The 15,394-nt window shown below is 42.9% G+C and overlaps 1 protein-coding gene across 3 annotated transcripts in view; it reads right to left on the bottom strand.

Annotated features, from left to right (window-relative positions):
• LOC115139957 (E3 ubiquitin-protein ligase DTX1-like) overlaps positions 1-14,017 on the bottom strand; it is a 76,935-nt gene extending 62,918 nt beyond the window's left edge. Inside the window, exons 1-2 of one of the 3 annotated variants that reach the window (XM_029677867.2) lie at positions 13,528-14,017; positions 11,681-12,360 (exon numbers count right to left, since the gene is read on the bottom strand). In XM_029677867.2, the coding sequence (XP_029533727.1) occupies positions 11,681-11,939 (259 nt within the window). In that variant the 5' untranslated portion in view covers positions 11,940-12,360; positions 13,528-14,017. The other 2 variants (XM_029677866.2, XM_065026599.1) reach the window with 2 other exon arrangements.
• Positions 14,018-15,394: the final 1,377 nt, after the last annotated feature.

Here is a 15,394-nt window from a genome sequence, read left to right on the forward strand (position 1 = left end):
TACACTGGCAATACTAAATTTCCTATAAGAACATCCAATAGTCAAAGGTATCTGAAATACAAATCGTATAGAGAGAAATTGTCCTATAATTATAAAAATAACTACAGCCTAAAACTTACCTGGGAATATTGAAGACTCCTGTTAAAAGGAACCACCAGCTTTCATATGTTCTCATGTTCTGAGCAAGGAACTTAAACGTTAGCTTTAGCCTTAACATGTTTCATTTTATTTGATGCTAAATTGATTTTATTGGTGTATTATATTAAGATAAAATAAGTGTTCATTCAGTATTGTTGTAATTGTCATTATTACAAATACATTTATTTTTTATTTTTTAAATCGGACGATTAATCGGTATCTGCCTTTTTTGGTCCTCCAATAATCGGTATCGGCGTTGAAAAAATCATAATCGGTCGACCTCTAGTACAAAACATTACGAGCACCTTCCTACTATTGAGTTGCATCCTTTTGCCCTCAAAAGAACCTCAATTCATCAGGGCATTGACTATACAAGGTGTCGAAAGCATTCCACAGGGATGCTGGCCCATGTTGACTCCAATGCTTTCCACAGTTGTGTCAAGTTGGCTGGATGTGTTTTGGGTGGTGGATCATTCTTGATACACACGGGAAACTGTTGAACGTGAAAACCCAGCAGCATTGCAGTTCTTGACACCCTCAAACCGGTGCACCTGGCACCTATTACCATAACCCGTTCAAAGGGATTTAAATCTTTTGTTTTGCCCATTCACCCTCTGAATTGCACACATACACAATCCATGTCTCAATTATTGTCTCAAGCCTTAAAAATCCTAACCTGTCCCCTCCCCTTCATCTACACCAGTTGAAGTGGATAAATAAGTGACATTAATAAGGTATCATAGCTTTCACCTGGATTCACTTGGTCAGTCTATGTCATGGAAAGAGCAGGTGTTCCAACTGTTCCAACACTCGTTGTACAATCATGGGAACACTCCACCTCTCTCTCTCTCTGTCCCTTTTCTCTCAGGATCTCAGTCCTCAGCTCCTCTCTGCACCTTTCTCATGGGCTTTTGCTTTGTGCGCTAAAACTTCTCTCAAATATGGGGGTACAAGTGCTGTTATGAGTTCACTTGGGAGCTTCAGATTAATTTACTTCATCTATTCTTCTCAGCTTTGGATGTAATGACTGTAAACCATGACACCAGTGTTCATTAGAAGATAGGAATATTCTTTCTCTCACTCAACAATCGTAACACTGATGTGGTCTTATCTAACAATGCGTAGAACATCTGTTGTAGCTCAACATAACCCCATTGTGTCACTCAACAACATTCCTGCCTTGACAGGGAGGGCATCACACACTCAGTTCCGTATTGCTGACACACACACACAAACACGCACCACCCCTCCCACCGCATCCACGGTTTACATAAAAACAAGCTCTCCCTCTCCTCCTTCCTTTCAGGTACACAATAAAACTCTACTCTATTATCGTGTACACGATTTACATATATTGTGTGCTATTTCCAATAAAACAGATCATTCTGTCTTCAGAGAGACAGAATTATTTATAAGTATGAATGACAAGAAAAGGTAGGCCTATACTGGAAATGACAAGAATAGATAGGCCTACACAGGAAATTACAAGAATAGGCAGTCCTATACAGGAAAAGGCAAGAATAGGTAGGCCTATGCAGGAAATTACAAGAATAGGCAGTCCTATACAGGAAAAGGCAAGAATAGGTAGGCCTATACAGGAAATTACAAGAATAGGTAGGCCTATACAGGAAATCACAAGAATAGGTAGGCCTATACAGGAAATCACAAGAATAGGTAGGCCTATACAGGAAATACAAATAATAGGTAGGCCTATACAGGAAATACAAATAATAGGTAGGCCTATACAGGAAATACAAATAATAGGTAGGCCTATACAGGAAATACAAATTATTGGTAGGCTTTTACAGGAAATTAGAAATAGTCCATGGTCCTCCTAATTGAATGGTCCGATATCTCCTTAGATCCATCCAGTTCTCCTTCAGTTCAGGACAGAAGGGTGATGGAGTTAGCCCGACAAAAGCCCCCCTGCAAAACATACACGTAGCCTTTCTAATACACATGTCCTCCTTTACTCTGCTCATCCTTCCTGTTCACATGTGGGTCAATAATGTTTTGATTTCAAATGGTGACGGCTGAGCGCCAAGTCATACCCGACCTGTAGCACGTAGCAGGAATCCTTCTCAGAACATCCCCCACACACACTGCAGGCTAGTAAAGAAACCAGACACTGCCTTCCCCCAACACACCTGCAGTACACACACTCAGCAAGATGCCGTCAACAGCAATAGAAACAAGACTGCAGCTACTGCCGGTTGTCATCTGCACATGAAAATGGAAAGTGACAGCTTTAATTTTCTGCAATTGTATCTTTTTCCACCACAAGCCACCAAACTGTTTTGAATTAGTCATTGAGGATTGCAAGCAGAGAGAAAGCAGGTCAGAGGAGAACAGGTTCTCACGCCTGCAATACCAAAACAAATAAGGAGGAGAAACAAAGCACGTCACTAGCATGGGTCACAGCAACGGAACAAAGCCGCTCCGATAGAGTTCATCTCTGTAGTCAGTCACACACACTAGAATGTCAGACCAGCAGCCCACACTGTAGCCTAATGTAAATCTCAATTACTAGAAAAAAATGAATCACCTATATATATATATAAAGTTGATGTCGGAGGTTTACATACAATTAGGTTGGAATCATTAACACTCATTTTTCAACCACTCCACAATTGTCTTGTTAACATACTACAGTTTTGACAAGTCGATTAGGACATTTACTTTGCGCATGACACAAGTCATTTTTCCAACAATTGTTTACAGACAGATTATTTCACTTGTAACTCACTGTGTGCCAATTCCAGTGGGTCAGAAGTTTACATACACTAAGTTGACTGTGCCTTTAAACAGCTTGGAAAATTCCAGAAAATTATGTCATGGCTTTGGAAGCTTCTGATAGGCTAATTGACATCATTTGAGTCATTTGGAGGTGTACATGTGGATGTATTTCAAGGCCTACCTTCAAACTCGGTGCCTCTTTGCTTGACATCATGGGAAAATCAAAAGAAATCAGTCAAGACCTTCACAAGTCTGATTCATCCTTGGTAGCAATTTCCAAATGCCTGAAGGTACCACGTTTATCTGTACAAACAATAGTATGCAAGTATAAACACCATGGGACCACACAGCTGTCATACCGCTCAGGAAGGAGATGTGTTCTGTCTCCTAGAAATGAACGTACTTTGGTGCAAAAAGTGCAAATCAATCCCAGAACAACAGTAAAGAACCCTGTGAAGATGCTGGAGGAAACAGGTACAAAAGTATCTATATCCACAGTAAAAACAAGTCTTATATCGACATAACCTGAAAGGCCGCTCAGCAAGGAAGAAACCACTGCTTCAAAACATGCCATAAAAAAGCCTTACTACGGTTTGCAACTGCACATGGGGACATTTGTAGAAATGTTCTCTGGTCTGATGAAACAAAAATAGAACTGTTTAGACATAATGACCATCATTATGTTTGGATGAAAAAGGGGTCGCTAGCCGAAAAATACCATCCCAACCGTGCAAGCACGGGGTTGGCAGCATCATGTTGTGGGGATGCTTTGCTGCAGGAGGGACTGGTGTACTTCACAAAATAGATTGCATCATGAGGGAGGTAAATTATGTGGATATATTTAAGCAACATCTCAAGACATCAGTCAGGAAGATAAAGCTTGGTCGCAAATGGATCTTCCAAATTGACAATGACCCCAAGCATACTTCCAAAGTTGTGGCAAAATGGCTTAAGGACAACAAAGTCAAGGTATTGGAGTGGCCATCACAATGCCCTGACCTCAATCCTATAGAATATTTGTGGGCAGGACTGAAAAGGCGTGTGCGAGGAAGGAGGCCTACAAAGCTGACTCAGTTACACCAGCTCTGTCAGGAGGAATGGGCCAAAGTTCACCCAATTTATTGTGGGAAGCATGTGGAAGGCTACCTGAAATGTTTGACCCAAGTTAAACCATTTAAAGGCAATACTACCAAATACTAATTGAGTGTATGTAAACTTCTGACCCACTGGGAATGTGATGAAAGAAATAAAAGCTGAAGTAAATCATTCTCTACTATTATTCTGACATTTCACATTCTTAAAATAATGTGGTGATCCTAACTGACCTAAGACAAGGAATTTTTACTAGGATTAAATGTCAGGAATTGTGAAAAACTGAGTTTAAATGTATTTGTCTAAGGTGTATGTAAACTTCCGAATTCAACTGTATATATATATACAGTCGTGTCCAAAAGTTGAGAATGACACAAATATTAATTTTCACAAAGTCTGCTGCCTAAGTTTGTATGATGGCAATTTGCATATACTCCAGAATGTTATGAAGAGTGATTGCAATTCATTTCAAAGTCCCTCTTTGCCATGCAAATGAACTGAATCCCCAAAAAACATTTCCACTGCATTTCAGCCCTGCCACAAAAGGACCAGATGATATCATGTCAGTGATTCTCTCATTAACACAGGTGTGAGTGTTGACGAGGACAAGGCTGGAGATCACTCTGTCATGCTGATTGAGTTTGAATAACCGACTGGAAGCTTCAAAAGGAGGGTGGTGCTTGGAATAATTGTTCTTCCTCTGTCAATAATGGTTATCTGCAAGGAAACATGTGTCGTCATCATTGCTTTGCACAAAAAGGGCTTCACAGGCAAGGATATTACTGCCAGTAAGATTGCATCTAAATCAACCATTTATCGGATCATCAAGAACTTCAAGGAGAGCTGTTCAATTGTTGTGAAGAAGGTTTCAGGGCGCCCAAGAAAGTCCAGCAAGCGCCAGGACCGTCTCCTAAAGTTAATTCAGCTGAGTTATCGGGGCACCACCAGAACAGAGCTTGCTCAGGAATGGCAGCAGGCAGGTGTGAGTGCATCTGCATGCACAGTGAGGTGAAGACTTTTGGAGGATGGCCTGGTGTCAAGGGCAGCAGAAAAGCCAATTATCTCCAGAAAAAACATCAGGGACAGACTGATATTCTGAAAAATGTACAGGGATTGGACTGCTGAGGACTGGGGTAAAGTCATTTTCTCTGATGAATCCCCTTTCCGATTGTTTGGGACATCCGGAAAAAAGTTTGTCCGGAGAAGACAAGGTGAGCACTACCATCAGTCCTGTGTCATGCCAACAGTAAAGCATCCTGAGACCATTCACGTGTGGGGTTGCTTCTCAGCCAAGGGAATGGGCTCACTCACAATTTTGCCTAAGAACACAGCCATGAATAAAGAATGGTACCAACACATCCTCCAAGAGCAACTTCTCCCAACCATCCAGGAACAGTTTGGTGACGAACAATGCCTTTTCCAGCATGATTGTGCACTTTGCCATAAGGCAAAAGTGATAACTAAGTGGCTCAGGGAACAAAACATCGATATTTTGGGTCCATGGCCAGGAAACTGCCCAGACCTTAATTCCATTGAGAACTTGTGGTCAATCCTCAAGAGGCGGATGGACAAACAAAAACCCACAAATTCTGACAAACTCCAAGCATTGAAGAATTATGCAAGAATGGGCTGCCATCAGTCAGGATGTGGCCCAGAAGTTAATTGACAGCATGCCAGGGCGGATTGCAGAGGTCTTGAAAAAGAAGGGTCAACACTGCAAATATTGAATCTTTGCATGAACTTCATGTAATTGTCAATAAAAGCCTTTGACACTTATGAAATGCTTGTAATTATACTTCAGTATTCCATAGTAACATCTGACAAAAATATCTAAAGACACTGAAGCAGCAAACTTTGTGGAAATTAATATTTGTGCCTTTCTCAAAACTTTTGGCCACGACTGTATATAAGAATGATACAATGTCTTTAAAGTCATAGCATAACATGCCGTAGTCACAAGTTCTACATTTTGATTAGTCATAAGCTGCTGTGGAGTTTCAAGCGTGTTGAATTCCATGTAAAAGTTACATCTCATGGAATGAAATTACAAACAACAGTTTGTGTGTGCCTAATGTCATGATCTGCATATGTAAAAGTCATGTAGTGTTACATGACTGTGTGTGGTGCATAAGTGTTTATTACATTGGCTTTCCATCATCAGGAGAATGAGAGGTAAACAGTGGTGAGGCAGCATTGAACCCTATCACTGGCCAGTGGCAGGGAGAGTGTTGGGGTACAATAGAGATGGCTGATAAGCTCATGTGTTGTGCTATGGGAGTGGGTGGAGTGAAAGGGGATCAGTCCAGAGCAGTTTTTAGAGCTTCAAACACCCCTCTGGGGAGGGGAATGGATCGATCCACTTTGGATGTGAGCCAACCCATTCCCAGTCTCCAGCCAGAGATACTTCCACAAATTAGGCGGCCCTGTAAGCCTGTGCGCACGCAATCCATTTTTTTACACTTCACCATAGACTGGTATCTTCTCTTCACAAGCCAGTGCTGAGCTGAGCACTGTGTAAACCCTGTGTTTAGAATGACAACAGCATGCAGATGTGCTGGGCAGGAGAGAAGAGAGAAGGGCCCTGCTGCACAGGCTGTGGTGGCTGCTGATGCCGTCATCCTCCACTGATTACAGGGAGAGGAATTCAAATAGAGCTGCTGCTCTCTCATTCTGGTAGTATGGGCTTGGTGCGTGTAGGTCTATGGTCTGGATCCCATCCATAGGAGGGACGGTTTTGCCCAAAGCCACAGGAGACTATCCAGATCCCGGAGAGTGTGTAGAGAGGACACACACCATCCAACTGACAGAGCACTCCATCACTCACACTCCTGCTAGGACACCATGGACACACAAGCGTAACACAACGCTGCTCAGGGCCGGATTACCAAACGGGCACGCAGAGCACGTACCCCGGGGCCCCCGAGGCACGTGCTCTTCCTTGAGACATATCAAAAACACTACTCAACTATCAAGAAGGAGACACTCGCTTTGGTACTGGCTCTTCAGTACTTCCAGTTTTATGTAACGGCCTCTACCCCTATGGTGGTCTATACCGATCACAACTCTCTCTTTTCCTGCAAAATACGAGCTCCACGAACAGCCAACTCCTTCACTGGAGTCTCACATCGCAAGATTTGCCCTTTGAAAACAGACATGTCCATGGTAAGGACAACTTGGTTAATGATTGTCTTTCCGCCTCCCGGGTGGCGCAGTGGTTAAGGGCGCTGTACTGCTGCGCCAGTTGTGCCACCAGAGAGTCTAGGTTCGCGCCCAGGCTCTGTCATAACCGGCCGCGACCGGGAGATCCGTGGGGCGACGCACAATTGGCCTAGCGTTGTCTGGGTTAGGGAGGGTTTGGCCGGTAGGGAAATCCTTGTCTCATCGTGCACCAGCGACTCCTGTGGCGGGCCGGGCGCAGTGCGCGCTAACCAAGGTTGCCAGGTGCACGGTGTTTCCTCTGACACATTGGATTGGTGCGGCTGGCTTCCGGGTTGGATGGCGCTGTGTTAGGAAGCAGTATATATATACTTTATATTTGAGATTCTTCAAAGTTGCCACCCTTTGCTTTGATGACAGCACACTCTTGGCATTCTCTCAACCAGCTTCACCTGGAATACTTTTCCAACAGTCTTGAAGGAGTTCCCTCATATGCTGACCACTTGTTGGCTGCTTTTCCTTCACCTTGCGGTCCAACTCATCCCAAACCATCTCAATTTGGTTCAGGTTGGGTGATTGTGGAGACCAGGTCATCTGATGCAGCACTCCATCACTCTCCTTCTTGGTAAAATAGGCCTTACAGAGCCTGGAGGTGTGTTGGGTCATTGTCCTGTTGAAAAACAAATGAGAGTCCCACTAAGTCCAGGAGGGATGGCATATTGCTGCAGAATGCTGTGGTAGGCATGCTGGTTAAGTGTGCCTTGAATTCTAAATAAATCACAGACAGGGTCACCAGCAAAGCATCCCCACACCATAACACCTCCTCCTTCATGCTTTACGGTGAGAAATACACATGCAGAGATCATCCATTCACCCACACCGGGTCTCACAAAGACATGGTAGTTGGAACCAAAAATCTCAAATTTGGACTCCAGACCAATGGACAATTTCCACCCGTCTAATGTCCATTGCTCGTGTTTCTTGGCCCAAGCAAGTTTCTTCTTATTATTTCTGTCCTTTAGTAGTGGTTTCTTTGTAGCAATTCAACCATGAAGGCCTGATTCACACAGTCTCTTCTGAACAGTTGATGTTGAGATGTGTCTGTTACTTGAAATCTGTGAAGCATTTATTTGGGCTGCAATTTCTGAGGCTGGTAACTCTAATGAACTTATCCTCTGCAGCAGAGGTAACTCTGGGTCTTCCATTCCTGTGGCGGTCCTCATGAGAGCCAGTTTCATCATAGTGCTTGATGGTTTTTGCGACTACAATTGAAGAAACTTGTTCCGTATTGACTGACTTTCATGTCTTAAAGTAATGATGGACTGTCGTCTCTCTTTGCTTTTTGAGCTGTTCTTGCCATAATATGGACTTGGTCTTTTACCAAATAGGGCTCTCTTCTGTACCCCCCTACCTTGTCACAACACAACTGATTGGCTCAAACACATTAAGAAGGAAAGAAATTCCACAACTGTACTTTTAACAAGGCACACCTGTTAATTGAAATGCATTCCAGGTGACTACCTCATTAAGCTGGTTGAGAGAATGCCAAGAGTGTGCAAAGCTGCCATCAAGGCAAAGGGTGGCTATTTAAAGAATCTCAAATCTAAAATATATTTTGATTTGTTTAACACTTTTTTGGTTACTCCATGATTCCATATGTGTTATTTATTAGTTTTGACGTCTTAACTATTATTCCACAATGTAGAAAATATACAATGCTCTTCCCTGTCTTTATTTTGCTCCACTTTTTGGTTTGGTGTGAGTTTTTCTTTTGTTTGCCTCTTCTTGGGTAAATTTTGTGGGCGCTCATGGTGGGTGTCTTTTAGGTCTCAGTACTTGTTGCTCGTCAACTTTCTCTCAGCCTCACGGCAAAATTTGTAGAATAGCAGGAAATTTGCTTTAAAACTGCATCATTTTAAGTCGGTGCCACGGGGCCCCGAATGCAGTAGTCCGACCCTGACACTGCTGTTTTCAGCCTCTAGCTCCATCCACAGCTGCAGTAGACAGCAGCACCACTGGTATATTAACCATGGTCTTCCACCAGAGGAACAATCTGAGGCCCTGCAGCAGGCTAGTTGATTGTGGATTTGCGCTTGTCCTTCACACAGCAAACATCCACTGTGAACAAATGTATTGAAAGCCATAACAAACAGAGCCGAGGCCACGGTTTCCCATTCCAGCGTTCATTTAAATGGATCAATATCACATAGCCTCTCACCAGGGCCCTATATGAAGACAGCCACAGCTGCAGGAGCCTATCACAGTTTTTAGAAGGTGGAGGAGAGGGGCCAGGGGTGTCCAGGATGCTGTCCGTCAGAACCTGTTGTGACAGTTTTATCCCAGCTGAGGGGGAAGGTAACACGGAGAACAGCACAATGAGGAGCGATAAACGTCAGGCACAGGCCCAGCACCATGGTAATGGCTGACAAACGGTTGGCTAGCTCCTCTCTCTCTCTCTCTCTCTCTCTCTCTCTCTCTCTCTCAGACACCCAGTCTCAGACACATGTGCAGCTCTATTCTATCAAAGGACACGACGACAAGGACAGCAGAAATCACCCACAGCACTTTCCTAGGCTTTTAGGCAAGTGTGACAGGCAGCCATGCTAAGATACTGCCTTGTCACATTCACACCAGCCAACATGATTTCACCGTGACTATCAATAGAAGACCAATGACTTTGCATCCAACTGAACAATTCATTTCACTTCAAAGTAGCATTTGTTCTGTTGTGCCAATCCTCATAAGCTACACAGCATATAGGATAGCAAGAATGTTTTGCTCATGCTGAGTGAGTTGATATTCTATGAAAAAAGAGATGCACCAGCTAGTAAAACTCAATGAGTTATCCTCCCCTTTCTCTCCAGCACTCTCTCTGACACAGTGTCATGTTCTATGCCCTGTTAATATAGAGGTTTGGCTATTGGGACATAGAAGGTTCATCAATTAATGAATCACTATGATACATTAATTGTTCAGGTGAATGAGCCTGCGGGGCTAATTGAGGTGTCAAAGGATTCTCTATAGCTGAGACAGAACAGCTTTCTGAGACCTCCTCCACATGCGTGCATCCTCTCCCACAACACACTGTGGCAGCATTGACATCTAAAACTCAGACAGGAACACTTTGATAATCTTAGGCAAAAACACTCTCACATCTGAGAAGCAAACGTGTCCAAGAAACAGAAGCAACACAGGCAGGCAAATTAACACCTTAGTGGGATACATTTGTGAGTTCAATGACCAAACAACCTATAGGGCGATCAGAAGCCTAGTATGTTTCTGTTGATTCTTGCTGGGATTGTGACCTTTGGCCCCAAGTTTTCTGAGCCAAATAATAATAATATAGAACAGTCTCAATTCGTTGGGGCATTGACTCTACAAGGTGTCGAAAGTGTTCCACAAGGATGCTGACCCATATTGACTCCAATGCTCCCCACAGCTGTGCCAAGTTGGCTGGATGTCCTTTGGGTGGTGGACCATTCTTGATACACATGGGAAACTGGTGTGCATGAAAAACCCAGCGGTATTTTCTGTTTTATGGCGCTGGATTGAGTGAGGAATACAGCAGTCGATCACTTGAAATGCTTGGCTGCCTCATTCAAGGTGACCTTTGGCAAGGTCATGACATTAAAGCGTAGAAGATGAGGTAATGATTAACGTGGTTGTTAAACTTGTTTTTCATCTGATGAGCATTAATGGTCCTCGGAGTGCTTCATCTTCTGTTGTAGCAACAATACCCATCTCAACCTGTGGTTCAGATAGGTCCCAGTACATTTGGATCTCTCGCCTGACTTCCCGAAGGAGTTCAATTCAATTTGTTGTACGCAGTGGCAACCCATAATGTTTTTGAGCCCCATAATATTTTTCTTTGATGACAAAATGTTCCAACGAAGGACAACAAGGTGAGTCCCATGTCTTATATGCTGCTGCATAAATGATGTAATATGCCAGTGAGAAATGGTCAGCCATATCAGCTATGTTTAAAAAAAAAGGCTGTAAACGAGGCTGAATGAACTGTTTCACTGCCAGACAAGGCTCCGCTGATAGCCAGGTGTAGCGGTGGTAAGGATTCACTCCATGGTGCTGGAAAGAAAGCTCTGCTGTTGGGACAGCTTTATGTAGGCACTAACAGTTTGTGGGCACCGCTTGGCCTTGTCATAGCGCAGTTAATGTATTGTTTAGTGTTGTGTTGTGGCTTTGCTGGCATGCATCTACAAAAAATTGGGGGGAGTTTCCCCTACCAAGATGCTAATATCGCAAATGGTTGTATGGAAAATACAGAAATAGATGCACATCCTTCAAGGGTGGTTTCCATATTAACTTGTTGAGCTAGGTTGCAAAGAAAATGTACACCATAATGGAGGGGTCTATTGGCTAAGAATGAACATCTGAATAATACGTACAGCATGCTGTAGCATGAACTGCACCTTTTACATTGTTCATCTAGTCTACCATTGAAGTTCATAATGGGGAAATACAGCTACATAAGTGTGTGTGACCCCACATGCATCACATGATAATTATGATGAACGACACAGATGTTTTGACTGGTTCTTACCTGTGTCCTGTCTAAACTGGTGCATGGACTGCAGGTCGATGATGTAAGAGGCCAGCTGGGCATCCACCTGTCCAAGGACCACAGTCCCCCGCACGTCCCCCTTCAGTACGTTCTCTATGTGGTGGCACGTTGCCGCGCTGTAGGGCCGCCAGCGCCCATGTTCGTTCAGCCACTCCCACACCACCACCCGGGCCAGGTTCTGAGGAGGGTACCCCAGCCCGTTGACCGACACCAGCACCCCAGAGCCTGGCCGTGCCATTGTTCCACTATGGCAACCGTGGTTCAGCTGCTGCTACTACGGTACAAGAAGACCACTGCTACCCAGCAGGCCACCAGAGATGCCCAAGCATTTGTTCTTCTTTTTTAAAACAACAATTAAAACTTTGATGTCAGCAGTCACTCTGATAGTCCTCGGTCAAATGGTGATGTTTCCAGGGCACAGGTCCAGTGGAGTCATCTAGTTCACTTAGAAGAAACTCACTGTCATCCTGAAGGTACTTTTTTACACTGCAGTTTCTTTAACCAGCCTCTTTTTGAAATGCCAAAAGCAGCTAAGCTCCCTCCTCTTATGGCTTGATGTGTTTGAAGTGGCAGATGATGTTGATGTTGATGAGCTTTGCAGAAGTATACAACCGGAGCAGTCTCAGAAAACCCAAGCAGATGAACATGGGATATACACTCTAAATCAGACAGGAGACAGGAAAGAATGTGACATAAAAAAAACAGATAGAAAATGCACATTGGTAGGATTTGTCCTGAGCTGACTCAACTAAAAGGAAAAATGGCAACAAAAACATTATGATTTAAATACATTCAAAGGATACCATTAATACTTCACAGTGTTATTACTCCATAATAAGCATGCTGCTCCAGGATCCTATACTTTGCATAGTTATTTCTAGGTAGTATGGTGACACAATGTATATGTTAGCATATCAACAGCAATATAAGGATGATTTGAGTCGTTATCTTTTCATTTTGGAATTTATTTACAACATCTTATTCATTAATTATTTACAATCATGTGCACGATATTCCTCAACGGTATTCTACAATATTATCGAGGTCTCTTTTTTTCGATATAGGGTTCGCATTCTTATTCAGCTCTTAAGTGTTTATGTGCTGAATATAATTATAGCTTAATCCAACACATACTAGGCTACCGAGATCTTAATTATACATTTAAAATATATATATATATATATATATATATATTAAGTATAGCTACGTCCAAGCACAATTTTGGCTGGGCTCGATAAACCATTGTAATAATAATCGAGGTTTTGTTCTAATCCCGTCGAGTTTGCAATGATTGCCTATTTTGGTCGGCAGACAGACCTGTAGGTTGTGATCGAGGCGAATGTTGCCTATTGCAAATTCAAGCAAAAATACACAGGCGCAAATCAAATCATAGGTTGTGATTTAGTATAACGCAGGAATACTTACAAAATCGGTATTCGATTCTTCAGGACAGTAGCGTTATTCAAACATGTGATATGTCCTCCCATAAATTACAAATAAAAATATATTTCAGATGATGAATTGCCTTATAATCAAGCAGTGCCGGGTGTTATTTCCAATTATTTGCATTTTTCCGTTCTATGCATCTCAGTTTATCCGAACTCCGACAGCCTGCTATGGATAAACAATAAAACACATGCCCCAATTACAATCACCCGAACGTTTGAGGTGCGGAGCCATTATTGCTATAGGACTGGTCTGGTGGTTTCCCCCTTAGATGTATTCAATTAATTCGCTCATAAACTGAACATGCAAAAGTGGTCGAAAATTACGCACAACGGTCCACGAGCACCTGTGATGCTGACCAAGAAAATCTCTACTATTACCTTGGCTGCGCGCGTAATCGCGTTGCGTTGTGGAAAAATGACAGGAAGATGTTGCATCGCTGAAGTGAAAATGAGACGACGGTGAACAGTCTGTTCTAAAAACAGCAAAATATTGCTCATGTAAATGAACGAAATCAACTATATTTTTTACTCATCAAATAAATAAACAAATATTTGCATGAAATAGGTCATTTTCAACGCTTTGATCTGAACATTTCCATTGAATTTCCTTAGCCTACATTCGGTAGACCCAAGCCGAGTCCGGGAGAAAAGCCTGCGGTGTGTGCATCACAGCACTGGACTGTTGCTCCACAACTTTAAGATAAAATAGTACGCTATAGAGATAAACCTAACAGAAAGCACCACTTTCGCGGCAGAGGATTTTTCTACACATGACTTTTGTTAAGAACTTGACTTTATCATAGCGAATTTGATATGTTCGCCACGTTGATGGCAGCGGTGGGATTATCTCTGGTTTCCCATGTTTGCACCTCTAACTGCGTGCGCTCTCTCTTCCATCTCTCTCTGTCATGTAAAATTGCTACTGTCTCTGCCAAGAGGTCTGGATCTGTAGGCCTAAATGTCAGGAGGTAGTGTACTTGCTCTGTAACCCTATGGTTACATGGTTCAAGCCCTTATCTGTCTGTGTCTCCTCAATCTCTAGGCCTTTGTTCTCTATCCTATGCTTCATTTGGTATTTTAAAATACATGTTTGGTTTTGCCAGTCTGTACTGATAGTATAGTGACATCTTGTGTCTAGATATGGAAATGTAGGCTAGAGGTAAACACTTCCACGAGTAATTCAATTGGATTGGTCCTAAGCAAATTGCATTTATTTCACTCATTAAGTATTGTAAATTAAGAGTTTCCATGTCAAAAACGGCCCACAATTTCTTCCATCCCCATAAACTGTCTTTCTCCACATCTTCCAACCTTCTCTGATACAACATGGAGCCCTTTTCTGCCTAAAACAATACGTAGAATATGAACTATATAGACTAGTTGGGCCAGTCCTCTTCTTCATAAATAACCTAGGGATTGAATTTGTACAGTACAGTATGATCACTTGTTTATTACATATCTTGCCTCCAGACGTCACTCATGCTGTGCTTGTCTGTTTCACACATCTATTCGCCTTGTTATTTGGCTCACCATTGTCTGTGAAAAGACGACCTCTGCTGGCTTTAGAGCAGACTTCTGGAAAGAGGGAATTCGAATGAGTAACAGAGTGCAAATCTATGACTCACGGGCGCAATCTCCCACCGAAGAAACCAACGTCTTGGTTCCCTTTTGGGCGACAGTGATTTAGAAGTAACAGGCAGGGCTACATCACGAGACTTTGAGTGCAACTAATGTCCGCTACATTCACCCCCCTTTGACCTCCTCTCCCACGAAAGAAGATCCCACCGTTGGATGCCATTCACAGCCGGGATCTGAAACCGGATTTTCCACAGAAGAAACCAATGTCTTAACAGTTAGCCCAATAGGTCATTCCCTAGAGGGAAGGAGGGAGACACTGATTTTGAAGTCGCATGAAGGGCTACCTCATCATGAGACCGTGACCCTGTCTCATGTCAACTACACACAGGTGGGATCTGAACCTGTCTCTTGGAAAACCAATCTCATGGGCAGAGTGTGACACAGATGTAAAGTAGTAAGCAGGGCTGCCAATGTCTATGGCAAACCTGATGAGTGTTTGTGGAAACTAGTCGTTTTCATTTAGACACAGAAAGATGTATCCCACACATTACTACCAATAATAGACCAAATCTATATGAATGATCAAATACCTACTTTATATTACTTGTGCTATTAGAATAACAGCATGACAGTGTGAAAATGTTGGTATTCTTTTGTCCACACTCAG

This window comes from Oncorhynchus nerka, linkage group LG13 (genome assembly GCF_034236695.1).
Source record: "Oncorhynchus nerka isolate Pitt River linkage group LG13, Oner_Uvic_2.0, whole genome shotgun sequence".
Lineage (NCBI taxonomy): Eukaryota > Metazoa > Chordata > Actinopteri > Salmoniformes > Salmonidae > Oncorhynchus > Oncorhynchus nerka.